The sequence below is a fragment of the Oryzias melastigma genome, linkage group LG4, assembly GCF_002922805.2.
Source record: "Oryzias melastigma strain HK-1 linkage group LG4, ASM292280v2, whole genome shotgun sequence".
Classification (NCBI taxonomy): Eukaryota; Metazoa; Chordata; class Actinopteri; order Beloniformes; family Adrianichthyidae; genus Oryzias; species Oryzias melastigma.
Genome location: NC_050515.1, coordinates 1,330,872 through 1,345,077, shown reverse-complemented (window position 1 = coordinate 1,345,077; position 14,206 = coordinate 1,330,872). Strand labels below are relative to the sequence as shown.

At 39.3% G+C, this 14,206-nt stretch overlaps 1 protein-coding gene across 4 annotated transcripts in view; it reads left to right on the top strand.

The window, feature by feature from the left end:
* Positions 1-3,966: 3,966 nt before the first annotated feature.
* sema6bb (sema domain, transmembrane domain (TM), and cytoplasmic domain, (semaphorin) 6Bb) overlaps positions 3,967-14,206 on the top strand; it is a 161,169-nt gene continuing 150,929 nt past the window's right edge. Inside the window, exons 1-5 of one of the 4 annotated variants that reach the window (XM_024279410.2) lie at positions 3,967-4,240; positions 4,626-4,824; positions 5,182-5,358; positions 5,437-5,545; positions 5,615-5,722. In XM_024279410.2, coding sequence (XP_024135178.1) covers positions 5,301-5,358; positions 5,437-5,545; positions 5,615-5,722 — 275 coding nt within the window. In that variant the 5' untranslated portion in view covers positions 3,967-4,240; positions 4,626-4,824; positions 5,182-5,300. Of the gene's footprint in view, positions 4,241-4,625; positions 4,907-5,181; positions 5,359-5,436; positions 5,546-5,614; positions 5,723-13,237; positions 14,033-14,206 lie in introns of those variants that run through there. The other 3 variants (XM_024279409.2, XM_024279408.2, XM_024279412.2) reach the window with 3 other exon arrangements.

The following is a 14,206-nucleotide window of genomic DNA, read 5'->3' as shown; positions in this document are numbered from 1 at the left end:
GCGGTGCAGTGGTCAGCACTCACAGCGAGAAGACCCTTGTTCAATTCCCAGCTGGGACCTTTCTGTATGTTCTTGTGGGTTTTCTTCAGGTGTTTCGGATTCCTCCTATAGTCCAAAAACATGCTTAAAGTTAAAGTCCAACTATTTGTCACACACCTTGATGTGTGAAATCTGTTCTCCACATTTGACCCATTCACTGGGGGAGCAGTGAGCTGCAGACACAGCCACACTCAGGAACCATTTGGTGGTTTAGCACCCCAGTCCAACTCCTTAGTGCTGAGTGTCAAGCAGGGAGGCACTGGGTCCCATTATTAGAGTCTTTGGTATGACTCGGCCGGGATTTGAACCCACAACCTTCCAATCTCAGGGCAGACACTCTACCACAAGGCCACTGAGCTGGTTCAGGGCAACAGCATTAAAGTGTGGAACAGCTCGTGGATCAGCTTCACACTCTCCCCACACGCTCACATCGCCCCATGTCACCAGCAACAGATTCAAAATCAGGAATTATTATGTTTTAATTTCACTATTTTTCTCCCTGCGGTGCACATTTATTTAAATCGCCCATTCATGAAGGCTGAAACAGAAAGTAATCTACGTTGGATGAAACTGTAAAGTTTTATTGAAAAAAAAAGCAGCTTTATTTATACAACTGGGCGGGGTCACAGTAACAGAGCTACAACTTGATCGCATAGGAGTCGAAAATCCCAAACATGCCTTAGGTCTTAGGTCGGGGGCCGAACAGGATAAACATTTATTGAACTCACTAAAACAACATTTTTACAAATTTGAACATAATTCTAACATATATATTAACATAATTATGAATAAAAAAGGCAGTAATATTATTCCAGAACTAGAAAAGTTGCATTACCTCTAATAAAGCTTGTGCGAAGACTTTTTGCTGAAAGTAGTTGCTGAAGATGCTGAAGCATTTTCCTGAAAATGCAAAAGCTATTTACAGAAAGTTAAATTTGCTAAAAGACTGGAAATTTCATTACAAAACTATGACATTAGCATGTTGCTAAAATAGAAGCTAAACTCTAAATTAGCCTATAAAAGCCTCAGTAGATATCCAAAAACGTTAGCATGTTGCTAAATATGAGCTAAACTGCAAATTTATTGTAAATTACTATAAAAAAAATTCATAAGACGCCTGTGAATATATTTAAAGATTTGTTGCTAATCTTCTTAAAATTTTGAAATTTGAAGACTTTCTCATTCATTTCCTATGGGCCATATTTTGTTCAATATTTCAAAAACTATTAAGTTTATAAATATCAAAAACAAAAGCAGTAATGTCCTGAACGAGCTGAACGAGCTGAACGTTTGGATACCAAGATTGATGAAAGTGAGATTGAGTTTTCGTGCCGTACAGAAAGGATCACTACAGTGTGAATGATTACTAATCAATGAGAGGAAGAAACAAACGTATAGCCCCGCCCCTAAAAACCAGACAGAAATCAGAACGGTAACGGCGGCTCTCATCTTGGCTACATGTCGTGTTTGACCCGTCCAGCAGTCCCATGAATGGAAGCTTAAAGTTCTGCAGAACAGGACCGTCCCCCCCCCCCATCTGCTCCTGCTTTACTCTGCCTCATTGGATCAGCTGATTGAAGCCAGAGTTGGTATTGAATAACAGAAGGATTAGTAGATAACAGGGAAATCACTCATCCCTGAGAGTAACACGATCGCTTCACTGCCCCCCCACGCCTGACCGTCCCTCTGCAGATTTACGTCTACAAACATGTGGAAGGAAGACCTGAAAACAAGATTTATGCTAAATGAGTTGTTGATTCCGTTTATAGAAAAGACAATCGCAGTTAATTAAAATGCAAAGGAGGAAAATTGAACGGCCTGAATAAAATCACAACAAAGATGCAGATTTGCTGCAAACAGCAAAGACTTGGAGTTAAAAGTCTGAAACTATCAAAGCTTTCAGCCGCTCTCTTCTGAGCAAGTGTTTGGCCTTTGAAACGCTTCGGATCGCAATTAATTCTTTCAAAAAGTCATTAATCATCATCACAAAAAGCCCTTTTAAAAGGACGCAATCAAGGGAGCACAACAATTACACATAATGAAATCCATTCGCCGTGTTTCAAGTTGAGTTTATTAAAATCCCACAGAATCAGGTGCTCCGGGACCGGATCAAACCCGCTTCCAGCTCTGCGCCTGATTTATGTTGTGTTTCACCTTCTGCTTCCCATTGCCTTAGAATCATCCAAATTAAACTGCATCCAATAATAGCCGTGCAGCTCTGCGGGGTTGATGGGAATCTGATTTCCAGTGTTCTGCTTCACGTTTCCACTGGCTTGTTTCATGAGGGATCAGTAACACAGTGACAAATCATCTGCACTGAAAGCTGATCTGGACCTCAGCGCTTTCTGCATTCGGCACAATGCTACATAAATAAAGCATGACCAAGGTCAGCAGAACACGCAGAGTTATGCAAAAAACTGGGCTGAGTTACAATGTAAACACCGGGAGGGGTCACCTTCGAAAATGCTAATAAATATCAGAACCATGACATTTAGTCTGCATTCCAACTTAAAATATGACATTTGAAGGAAGAAATGAGAAAAACAAGAATTCTGCAGCTGTACTTTGATGTAGTAGTTTTAAATTTATACAAAGTCCCATTCCTGCTATATTTTTATTTATGTTAAAAGTGTTTACAGTGGTCTTTTAATTACGAATATGAGGTTTTAAGCTAAAATAAAAAAAAATCCTGTGTTGTTTTGAAGACCTGTTTTCTGCAACACGGCAGGAGTTCATCAGATATTTGACACAGAAGGTGTTGATATCCCAGCATTCCTTTGTTTACACTCTCTCCCACTAGCTTACAGCCCCTCACAATCCCAAAGTATCATATAAAAAACCCTGCAGTGACAGACGTGTCCTCCTGCTAAAGCCATAACATGTACATGCACGTCTAAAGTTTGCTAGAGAGCATCTGGATGATCCAGAAGAGGACTGGTCAGAGGAAATCAAAACAGAACTGAATGCTGAGTTGCATCCATTTTTTTCTCATTTTGTCTCTCGTAGTTGAGGTATACATGATGAAAATAACAGGCCTCTCTCAACTATTAAGTGACAGAACTTGCACAATTGGTGACTAACTAAATACTTTATTGCCCCACTGTAGATTGAACTTAACATTTAGGAATTGATTACCCAAGTTTTAAAAGGACATGGCCAAAATCGACCCTCTGGAACTCCTCTGGAATTTCTTAATCTTCTTATTAAACTCCTTTGATTGTTCTTCTTTTTCCTGTTTTTTTTTTTTTTTTAATCTCCCAGCACAATAGTTGTGTTGTTGTTTAACATACGTTGTTAGAATTTTGTGTACAATGTTTTTTTTCCTTTCTTTTATTTCATCAAAAGCATGATAATAACGATCATTTTCATCTTTGTTTGGATGTCTACGCTTCATCTTCAAAAATCTCTTTCAAGAGTTTCTGTCTGCTATTTGTTGACGGAATATTCCATTGCTGCAGAGGATGAGACACTTTCACATGAACAGTCTTATGGTATTTCATTGATTTGGGTTTTTAATGACAGAGTTAAATTAATCAAATATAATAAATTAGTTTATAGATTTTTTAAATTGGGGCCCCGAAGGCCTTATAACTGTAATATTACATATATCAAATATTGAATATAATAAAGCAAAATGTTATTTACATATCTGCTCCATAAGTCGAATTTCGCTATATATAAATTATTTAAATTATTTTTATGATCAAATTCTCTGTATTTCCTGCAGCATCAAATTGTTTCAACAATCCTTAACAAACTGAGATACCGTGTTACATACGTGAGTATTTAGTATTTTTTCTTTTAAATGTCCTTACTTTGTTTCTAATATGAAACGTGTCTTTCACTCGTGTGTATTACTTTACTGTTGTAAATGAGCCGCTCTACAAAGACATAAAATGAGGCTGGCAGTATCTCTACCGCAACTGAAGAGGGCGCTCGTGAGCTCAAGTTTGTTGTTGTTCTGTGCTTGCCAATAAAGTTTAAGTTTTGGCGGACAGATCGCAAAAATGGCGGATGGCACATCGAAATTCTAAAATTTCCCAAAATTTGACTCTAAATCAAAAAGTGACCCAATAAATGACGGATTACTAAAAGATTCAAGCTTTAAAGTTTCAAAAATGTTTCTTAAAGAAGAAAACTCACGGAGATTTGGGTGCAGATGAAGAAGAAGAAGAGGCGTCTGGACTTCATTTATGATTCGGTAAACCGGTAGCAGTTCAGTCTGACTGAACCAATATATATTTTTTATATTATGTCTTGGTCCAATATGAACCCACTATATTTATAAAACGATACTGATAATAAAGATTCGAGCTATTTATTGCCATCATTAAACAACATTAATCCTCCCCAAGATCTTCGTTTAGCTAACTAGCTAACTTTGAAGGCATTTAGACGTTTCAGGCTTCGTTCTGCTGGGGGCGCTGTAGCTTTAATTAATAGCTCTAAAGGAAAAGCTGTTCTTAAATCCTAAATCTGCTTATTTTAGATTGAATGCACCTGAACCTACTAATGATGGAATAAAAGTGCATTCCCGGGTGGGAGAGATCTTTAGCCATTGTTTGTTTTTTTCTGGATTCTTGCAGAACAAACCAGGTCCAGATCCTGTGTTTGACCCCCCACAACCTCCTGTTCTGGACTGTCCAGGCCACACATTCATATTGTGACACGAGACTCTCCATTGTGGCTATGCAAAGGTTTGCAAGAACCCGAGAAGACGGTCCGGTCCGGTCCATTTGAACTCCTAAGACTCAGAGAAGAGTCGTCCTTCAGCTTTTTCAGCAGGTGTGAGGTGTTCACTGCCCAAGAAAGGTCAGAGGAAAAGGGAATGTCCAGGAATATGCTCCAGCTCCTATTGAAACAGTTGGTAAAAACCAACCCTTTCCAAAAAATCTGAATTAAAAATAACGTTTTTTTCAAGTTAGGTTTAAGTCTCGGAGAAGAAGTCAGTTATGAAACAGTGAAATAGTTGTTTCTTTTTTTCTTTAGAGAAACATTTCTGAAGCTGCACATTTATGAGCGTTTTAGTCAAAATTTGAACATTTGTGGATTCTGGATTTCATTTGATCCCCTAATGCCTTTTTACACTTTAAACCAGAATAGAAGAAGTTCAATAAAGTCACATGACCTCTGAACTCACAGAATGGTGTGAGAAGCTGGAAGCTGCTGTGCACAGATCCAGACATCGAACGTTTGAGTCTCCAGGAAACTTCAAAGCTTAACCAGGAGTCTGAGCGAGTGTGAGCATGAGGTGAAGGACAATGGTCCACCTCCTATCCCTGCCTCCTTCTGTGGGGTCATCGTGGTTTGTAGGAACAGGTGAGAATCTGAGCAGAGAACTGGAACAATCTGCACTAATGCTTTAATACTGTGATCTGATCTAACCCTAAATGTGAGGGAGAGAGCTGCCACCAAGTGGACACATGGCATCACTGCTGGTCAGGTTCTCAGATTCTTCGTCCTCCTTGCAGTGGACAGGAGGTGCATGCGTCTCCGGCAGTTCCAGGTGAGTTTTCTGTGCAGTCTGCAGCCACCGAGCACGCAGCATGTCAGCTTCTGCTCTTTTTGTCTGCAGAAAGAAGCAGACCACACGAAGAAGCCACCAAACGCCTTTCTACTTCTGCAAAAGAAGCAGAGGTCAAAGGTCACAGCATCAGAGGTTGGAGCTGTTTGTTGATGGATGGTAAGTTCAAACATTTCCCTCTTTTTCATCCACTGATCCAGCCGTCCAATCATCTGAGAGCTTCAGTCTACAGGGAGAAAAGATGCTTTTGCTTTTTTATGCATGATCTTATTTTTACTGTTAGATGTGCCATAAACGTCTATTAAGGTCATTACCTGGGAAGTACTGATTCCACTGTGTAGTTTCAGACTTGATCAGAATCGGTGCATCCCGATCAGGGATCAGACATTTGTTTGTTCTTATTATTGCAATCAGCTCTATATAAAGCTTATTATTCCAGATAAATCCTCTACAAGAAGTCTGGATGACATGAACAAATCGCAACCTTTTATTTAGTGCTGTCATGCGATACATTTTTTAATGGTTCCTGTAATCGTGACCTGTAATTAATTAATCAGTGTTAATTGTAATGATTTTAGACCTAATAATTGCTGTGAAAGCCTCATTGTTAAGTATTTTATTTAAATTTGTGACATTATGGCGCAGTAAGAGGTCAAAATCAAACTAAAAAGGTGGATTTATAAAGTTTTTTTTGTTATAAAAAGACTTTCAACCTTTACTTTGACACCACTGAGGTTTTTTTTTAACTTGAACATTTAAAATAGAAAATTAAAAACATCTGGTCCAGATTGCTCCAATTTACCATATCAAAAAACAGTAGGAAGACTTTTCTGAGCAAACAAAAAATGACCTCAAACTTCATATTAATACCAAAACTCAAACGGTGACGTACCTGATTCCACAGTTTACCACAACAGCAAGACAGCAGAAAAGACATGAGACGGGTTTTATAGTTTCAATTAACCTGTTTGGTTAAATTTGATCATTTTAACCCTTCCGCTCTCCTTAGCTTGTTTACATTATAAGTGGGGTCATCTGGACCCCGCAAGACGGTGCGCTGAACTTTTTTTATCACTGATTCTTGAGTTTCACTAATGCCCATGGCAGACATAAAATCCTGTCCACCTTTGTCCACATTTGTCATGGAAGGAATCACACATCAGTGTGTGGGTGGAGTCATTTGGACCCCAAAGAGAGCAGCAATGGTTAGAATAGCCTGTTATCCTGATATTATGGGATGTTTGGGTTTATAGAAGTGTGTTTACGTCTCTTGGATTAATTTGGCCTCATGCATTATTTCTTTAGATCACAACTCTTTGAGTTTTCATTTCACGTTTGGAATCCAGTAAAGCAGATTTGCTAGCTTGTAGTTCGGACTCTTGAAGAAGCTCAGAAGTTTTGTGTTCTCTAAATATTTATGAAGTTATTGATTTGGGTTCTGATACTGTTTGTGTGGTCGCTGTGCTCGTTTTAGCCTTTTAGGAGAGTTTCTTCCTGTCATTTTAGTGTAGTTTAGTCATTGATTATTTTAACAGTCAACAAACCACCAATCTTTTTAGATTAGTCGACCAAACGAAAAAGATCTGTGATTAGTGGACTATTGAAACAATTGTTTGTTGTCCTATACTCTGTCACAACGTGCTTCTTCTTCAGGTGTTCATGCGTCGCCGCAGTGCTGACATGGAACACAAGTTCTGCCTTGTAGATATTACTTTTTCTTTAATTTTTCCCTCTTTTAAGCTCCGTCGGTGTGTTGTTATGGTACCCGAGTCTTCCTAGAACTTCCTGTGAGATCACTACTGACCCGGATTAACAGTACTGCACGTGTGTCAAAGACAATGGCAGACGTGGGATTAGAAAACGTGCACTGTAGTTCTTAGATTGAAAAAAAAGAAAGAGTAATCATCAACTATTACATTAGTTGTCGACTATTTTAATATTCAGTGGTCCCCAGCTTTATTCAGACCACGGGCCGGCTTAAATTAAAGAGTATTTTCACAGACCGGACCGAAGTTAGCATTTTTAAGCATCCGGTTTATGGAAATCTATTTTCAAAATAAAATGCCACTGCAAGAAGTTTTGTTTAAACAATTCTAAATATATCAGTAGATATTTTTTATGCAGATGCTAGCTTAGCAATCTAGTAGGTAGCTGCTTTAGGTCACGTGACCCAGACGGATGTTGCAAACAGAATCCAGTAGTCTTTCAAAATAAAACTTCCTTCGGGATCAGAACCAAACAGAAATATTCTAAGTTAGCGCATTTATTTATTTTTTTGTCTGCAGCCCGGTACCAAGTGAGTAGTTGTGACTAATCAACTAGTCGTGGCAGCCCTAGTGGATCTTAAGAGTCAGACTTGAAGTTGGTTGAAAACTTCTCCTGAATAACTGAGTCAGCTCTTGTCAATATTTCAGTCTCAAAGGTTGAAAAGTGTCTTGTTTCCAGCCTTGTGGAATCGGCTCTGGGAAAGTCGTCTTTCAGTATCTGCTGTGGCCCGCTGCACAAAGTAGGTCCATAAAAACATGCCTGGATGAGTCTGGAGTGAAAGAACTCGACGGGTTCACACGGAGCCCTGACCTACAACCCATCAACACCTTTGGGGTGAAGTGGAGCGGAGACGGCGACCCGGCCTTCTTGTGCGACATCCGTCTCTGACCTCATAAATACTCGACAGAATAAACGCTCCCGAATTCCCACAGAAACGTTTTAAAATATGCACGAGCTTCCATGAGGAATAAAAGTGTTTTTTGCTGCTTATATGGAGTGGAAAAAGCCTCGTTTAAATCTGAGCATCTGAAGGGAGAGTCATTCATGTTCATACTTTCTTACATCTTTGCATTTTATAATGTTTAGGTTGTAAATCAATCTTTTTCTTTGGCTTCTTTAAAATTCTAGTTCGTCTAATGACAAATTGGTTATTAGTTTCTACTAAAAATAACCAAAATGATCACATCTTGTGATCATTTCATCACATACAATTTTTAATACTCTTATTTTGGAATATGGTTCATAAAAACACACATTTCGCAGGAATTATGTGTGAAAAGTTGCTTCCTTATATTTTTTAAAGGTTTCCAATTCATTTGATCCTTTTTTTAAACCTTTTTTCCCTTGGATCAGACACGGTTTGGAACAAAAGCAAAGAGGAACAACGTCGGAAAATAACGTAGCAGTAATTAGTTTAATGTAAGAAATGCTGAAATTGTCTGACTTATACTCAGTTTTGGTGATTTTATGAACACAGAAATGTAGGTACATTTTCAATGGTCAGAAAAGGTCTTTAGTATTATTCTTTTTTATTTATTTGCTTTTTCACCTTAACTATTGATGTTTTATTTAGTTGTCTATTTTTCTAAAATGTCTCTGCCATAGATTTGCATAGACAGCTCTATGACGAACCGTTACTGTTTTATTGTGAAATTTGTGGAGTTTTTTTTTTTTTTTTTAATTATACTTTCTGCTTTTTGATATAAATTATTTTATTTCTTGTAATAACCTGGTGCAGTTACAGTGGGTGTGATGAGTTCATTAGTTGTTATTGTTTATTATAGAATTAGAATTAATAGAAATAACATTTTATTTTTTTTATTATGTAAAGCACTTACATATTTGTATGAAAATGATTTATAAATAAAGTTTGGTTTAATTCTGGGATGAAAAAAATAAGATCTGCAGCTCTACGTCTCATGGCCAAAGTTAGAGCTAGCGTTAGCATTAATTAGAAGAAAACCGTTATAATCTTCATAGTCAAACAACAATTGTATTTTGATTTGTGAACGATCTAAGAGAGGACATAAATATACAGTTTGTCAGGACATTTAATAAATAAATGGTGAGAAGTTTTCTGTTACAGTCGGTTGCATTACCTTGTATTATTTTTGTAGAATGCTGTTAAAGTGTCTTTATTATGCTATTCTAAGCCTTTCACAGTAAACTAAATCCAAATTCATGATCATATATTACCTGTGGCACGCTTAAGAACACATTTTTAAGGAAATATGAACTATGTTCGTGAACTGTTTTCTTGCTCGGAAGTAAGATGCATTAATCTCTGAGGCTCCGCCCTTCATTCCTCGTGGGTGCCGCCCATTTTATGACATCATCCTAGAGCCGGCCTCGTCACCGTGTCTGTTTCTCCCACGAAAACAAACCACATTCCAACTTTTGGCTAGATGGATGTGCATCTAAAATGAAAGGGTTTTGCCGATCACCGTTATCTCCATGGAGATAGTGGGTGTGTCTAGCCTGGGGGCGGAGCTAGCAGCGCAGACTCTTCCTGGAAGGGGCTGTCCCCCACTTTGTGACATCACAATGTGAGGACTCAGTTGTTTTCGTGGATTAGGAGGGGCTGGTGCTCAGAGATAATAATACATTTTATTTATATAGCACTTTTAAGAGATACTCAGAGGCTACAAAACAAATTATATTAAGAATTAAGCAGTAATAAGAAACATTCAATTTAAAGATTGAAATACAAATGATGAAATAAATGCATGAATGGAGCAAAATACGACTTTTGGATTGTTTCTCATAAGGAATTATATATGATAGTACACTTTTACATGATATCGGCCCTTTAAACAGTGTTCAGTCGTCGGCTTTGACTGTCTAAACTCATAAACTGAAAGTAACTTTATACAGTAACGGCAACGTCACCATTTTGTCTGACTTCATGTTAAGTTTTTTATTTGTAGAAGAACACACATGAGACTAATTAAGCAAAATATTTATGATATATACATTTATACTATATATTTAGCACTATTTGTTTGTACTATAAAACTCTATATTTTCTTTACTGATATACACAAACATTTCCAGACAAATGTATTTTTATACTATGCATATTGATTGGTTAAATGTAACTAAACCCATCAATAAAGTCAATTATTAAAGAGTTTACAACTGTGATAGTCGATTAAACGAATTGTTTAATGGCATCTCTTAATAATTCAAACCTTTATAAACGCAGACCGTTTGATGCTCTTGGTTTAGTGGTTAAAAACAAATGCGGCTTCTGATGACATGACCAGCAGCCCTGCGTTTGGTCATGTGACTGCTGTGGTGATCACCGTGGAAACTGAAGCTTCATCTCACAGATAATTAAAGTTTATTTGATTTTGTCATGAACATTTTTCCTTCCACTGACTGTGACTCGCTTGTCTACCTAAAGGAAAACTATTTTCTTCTGCTTGATTGAAATCAGTCACATTGACTTCAGAGTCATTTTATTTTATTTCTGTTTTGCTTCTCATCAGCTTTTTCTGTATTTGTTTTAACATCATTCTACCTGCAGGTTCTGACTAATAAACAGGCTGAACCAGAGCAAGAACAGGACAAATGTTTATTTTCTATTTACTGTTGTTACCCAGACCTCAATTTTAGTTGAAGCGTGATTTGATGTTTCTGTAAAAAGAACCTGAGTGGTTTGATTGCTGGCTGGAGCTGATTGGAGGCACTTGGTCTGAAAGCTCCAAGACTGAGCTGGCAGATCTGCAGACTCCTCTGTGCTGCTGACGTCTGCGCTGATCCGGCTGTTTATCTGCTTTCATTTGTCACTCACTTTATATTCTTATTTATCCGCATTTACACAACGTACAGAATAGACTTTCCCATCTTTATGGACTCTCTGTTTTGTTCTGTCCTGTGGGCGGGGCTTGTTTTATGTTCTCTTTTGAAATTTAAAAGGTTTTGCTTTAGTTTTCAGTTTAGTTTGTAATATCTTTGCCTTTTTTAGTTATCTATTAAAAAAGCTTTGTTCCTTCAGTGCATCTGTTATGTTGAAAGTATGACAGGAAATTTAAATCTAAATAACATGCTGATGATTACGTTTCTTTTTGGAGCCACAATGCATTCATACTTGACAAATATAGTCATTTGGTTTATATCAATTTGTGATATATATTGTTATCGCCCGATATAAAAAAATCTTTATCGCCCAGCCCTATATACTTCAAACTAAACAAGCTTTGTTTCCCTAAAGTCATAAGGCGGAAAGCTAGACGGATGATGTCATGTTGTCACGGTTGAATGCAGATTTTCGCCTGTGTAAATAAGGATAAGGTAAAAAAACAAAAACAAAAAAGGAATGTAAACAGCATCGTCCTAGAGGAAAAAAAATGAATGTCGGACAAGAAAGGCCACATCATAAAACCCACAGAGCGTGAGCGGATTAAATTATAATTTTTAATATGGGAGAAAACCTTCAGGTCACCTTTGGAGCGCTCAAAATTCATGGTAAAATTGAAAAACAAATTACTTTTTAGCATTTACTTTTATTAAAAAACTAAAAGAAAAGTATTCAGTAAAAAACTCCACTTTCTCCTGTAGTGTGTGAAGGCTGTAAGGTGATGAAAAAAGACGTGCTTTAAGCCTTAAAGAATCTTTTCTGGTGAACTGCATCAAACTTAATTTTTTTATTGAAGGAGCAGAAATTTGTATCCAGGGAGATTCCTTCACCTCTGAATCACATCATTCCAAACTGGAAGAGCATCACTGGAGGAGTCTGACGGTGTTTGTGAAGGATTAGAGCACATGACCAAGTCAAGGCCCGGGGGCCGGATCCGGCCCTCCGGGTAATTCTAACCGGCCCTCCAGATCATTTTATTTATTGTTATTAATGACCTGATGTTATCTTGTTCTCATTTCTAACTTGTCTAAGTTTGACAAAATTAATGTTTATGGAGGGTAAAATATTGAAAGTTATTTAAGGTTTAAGTTGATTAATTCTGGAATAATATTCCTGCCTTTTTATTATTCATAATTATGTTAAAAAATTAGTTTTAAAGTTTTAAAAATTGGCATTCTGATAGTTTTTTGGACTGTTTTGGCATTTACTAAGATTTTTGGGGGTATTTTGGAGTTTAGCTAATATTTCAGCTGGCTACCAACTTCAGCGTTTTCAGCTATCAGCTTTAGCATTTTCCCCTATAAGCTTCAGCATTTTCAACTATCACCTTCAGCGTTTTTAGCTATCGACTTCAGCATTTTCAGCTTTCAGCTTCTGTGTTTTAGCTGTCAGCCTCAGGGTTTTAGCTGTCAACTTCAGAATTTTCAGTTATCAGCTTCAGCGTTTTTAGCTATCAGCTTCAGTGTTTTTATCTGTCAGCTTCAACATTTTCAGCTCTCAACTCCAGCATTGTCAGCTATCAGCTTCAGCATTTTCAGCTGTCAGCTTCACTGTTTTTAATCTATCAATTTCAGCATCTTCAGCTCTGAGCACTAGCATCTTCAGTGGTCCAATTCATCTTACTTCATTCCAAACTGGAAGAGCATCACTGGAGGAGTCTGACAGAGATGCTGCTCCCCTGTGTTTGTGAAGGATTAGCAGATCAACTGCGTTTCAACGTTACTAAATGCTTGTCTGAATTAAGAAAGAAACTCCAATTAAAATAATTAGAAACGTGCGTCAGATGTGACCGACTTAGCTGACGAATCCTTCTGACTTCTTCCTTATTGGCATGGAGGTTTATCCAAATGAAGTGGGAAATAGCTGGAGCTGATCAAAGCGCGCTGCCTCCTCGGATAATTTGGATTTGCTCTGACTCACAAAGCCTCCTCCGCGTACTTTCCACCTTCCTTTACGCCTCATTTTTCGGGAAATGAGAGCGACAAATTCTATTTCTGATCCTCCCGGAGGCTTCATTGGAACATCTGTTTCATTTGTGAGCGATCATTCTCCTGTTTGTGTTTGCGGATCGGAGGATTCCAGTCAGCTCTCTTTACCTGTCAGGTGTGCGCAGGTCTTTATTCAATCCCTCACTCTACCAGTGATCATGTGTTGACTGTAAATCGATCCCATTCCAGTCGCGGCGCGGCTCTGCTTCGTGTTTTGGCGCCAGCAGCTCGGGCAGACTCGTGGGTGACAGCAGCGGGGCTGGAGATGCTGTAGCTCGGACAGTCGCGCGCAGACAGACGCTTCCACGGAGCTGCAGAGTTTGGGGCTCGTGAACGGGACTTTTACTGCGTGGACGCGGGCCGCGCGGGCACAGACAGGACTGGCCCTTCCGACACCCGCGGAGGAAAAGACGCAGCTGTGCGCAAAATCCAGCAACTATTGTGACGACTGATCCCACAGCTGGACGCGCAGGAGCACAGCTGCCCGGAGGGCTCGGTGCCAGTTCGGCGCCGGACGGGTTGGGGTCCACTCCTCCGCGGCTGAAGTGCGGGGAGCTGCAGGGAATGCCATGTGTCGCCGCGCGGCATAGACGCTCTTTGTGGGCATCTTTGCACCGGGGACAGGTGGTGCCGCGTGACTGCTGAGCCGGGCAGGGGGCCGGGACGCGCAGCCCCCGGAACAGTTGTCTGATGGGTGTCAGGCCGGGATCAGTTTCGGCCACAGACAGGTGTGACAGAGAGGAGTAGCTGACCGAACCCCGCGCAGGACTCGAACCGAACCTCTCCTCTCCTCCGGATTTTCTGCCGGACTCGCTTCTGAACTCCTGCCTCCTCTCCTCCCGCCTGTCGGAGGTAAGTGACCGGCGCGCGCCGCTGTCGATGCCGCCAATAAATCAATCCGGTTCCATAATGAAGCATTAGGAGGAGATTTTTATGCAGGAGCGAAAACATTGGTGTGCAATCTGCGGGCTGTTTGCGCCAGGCTCTCCATTTCATGCTGCGTAGCTGCTGTTGCAGCCGAACAGC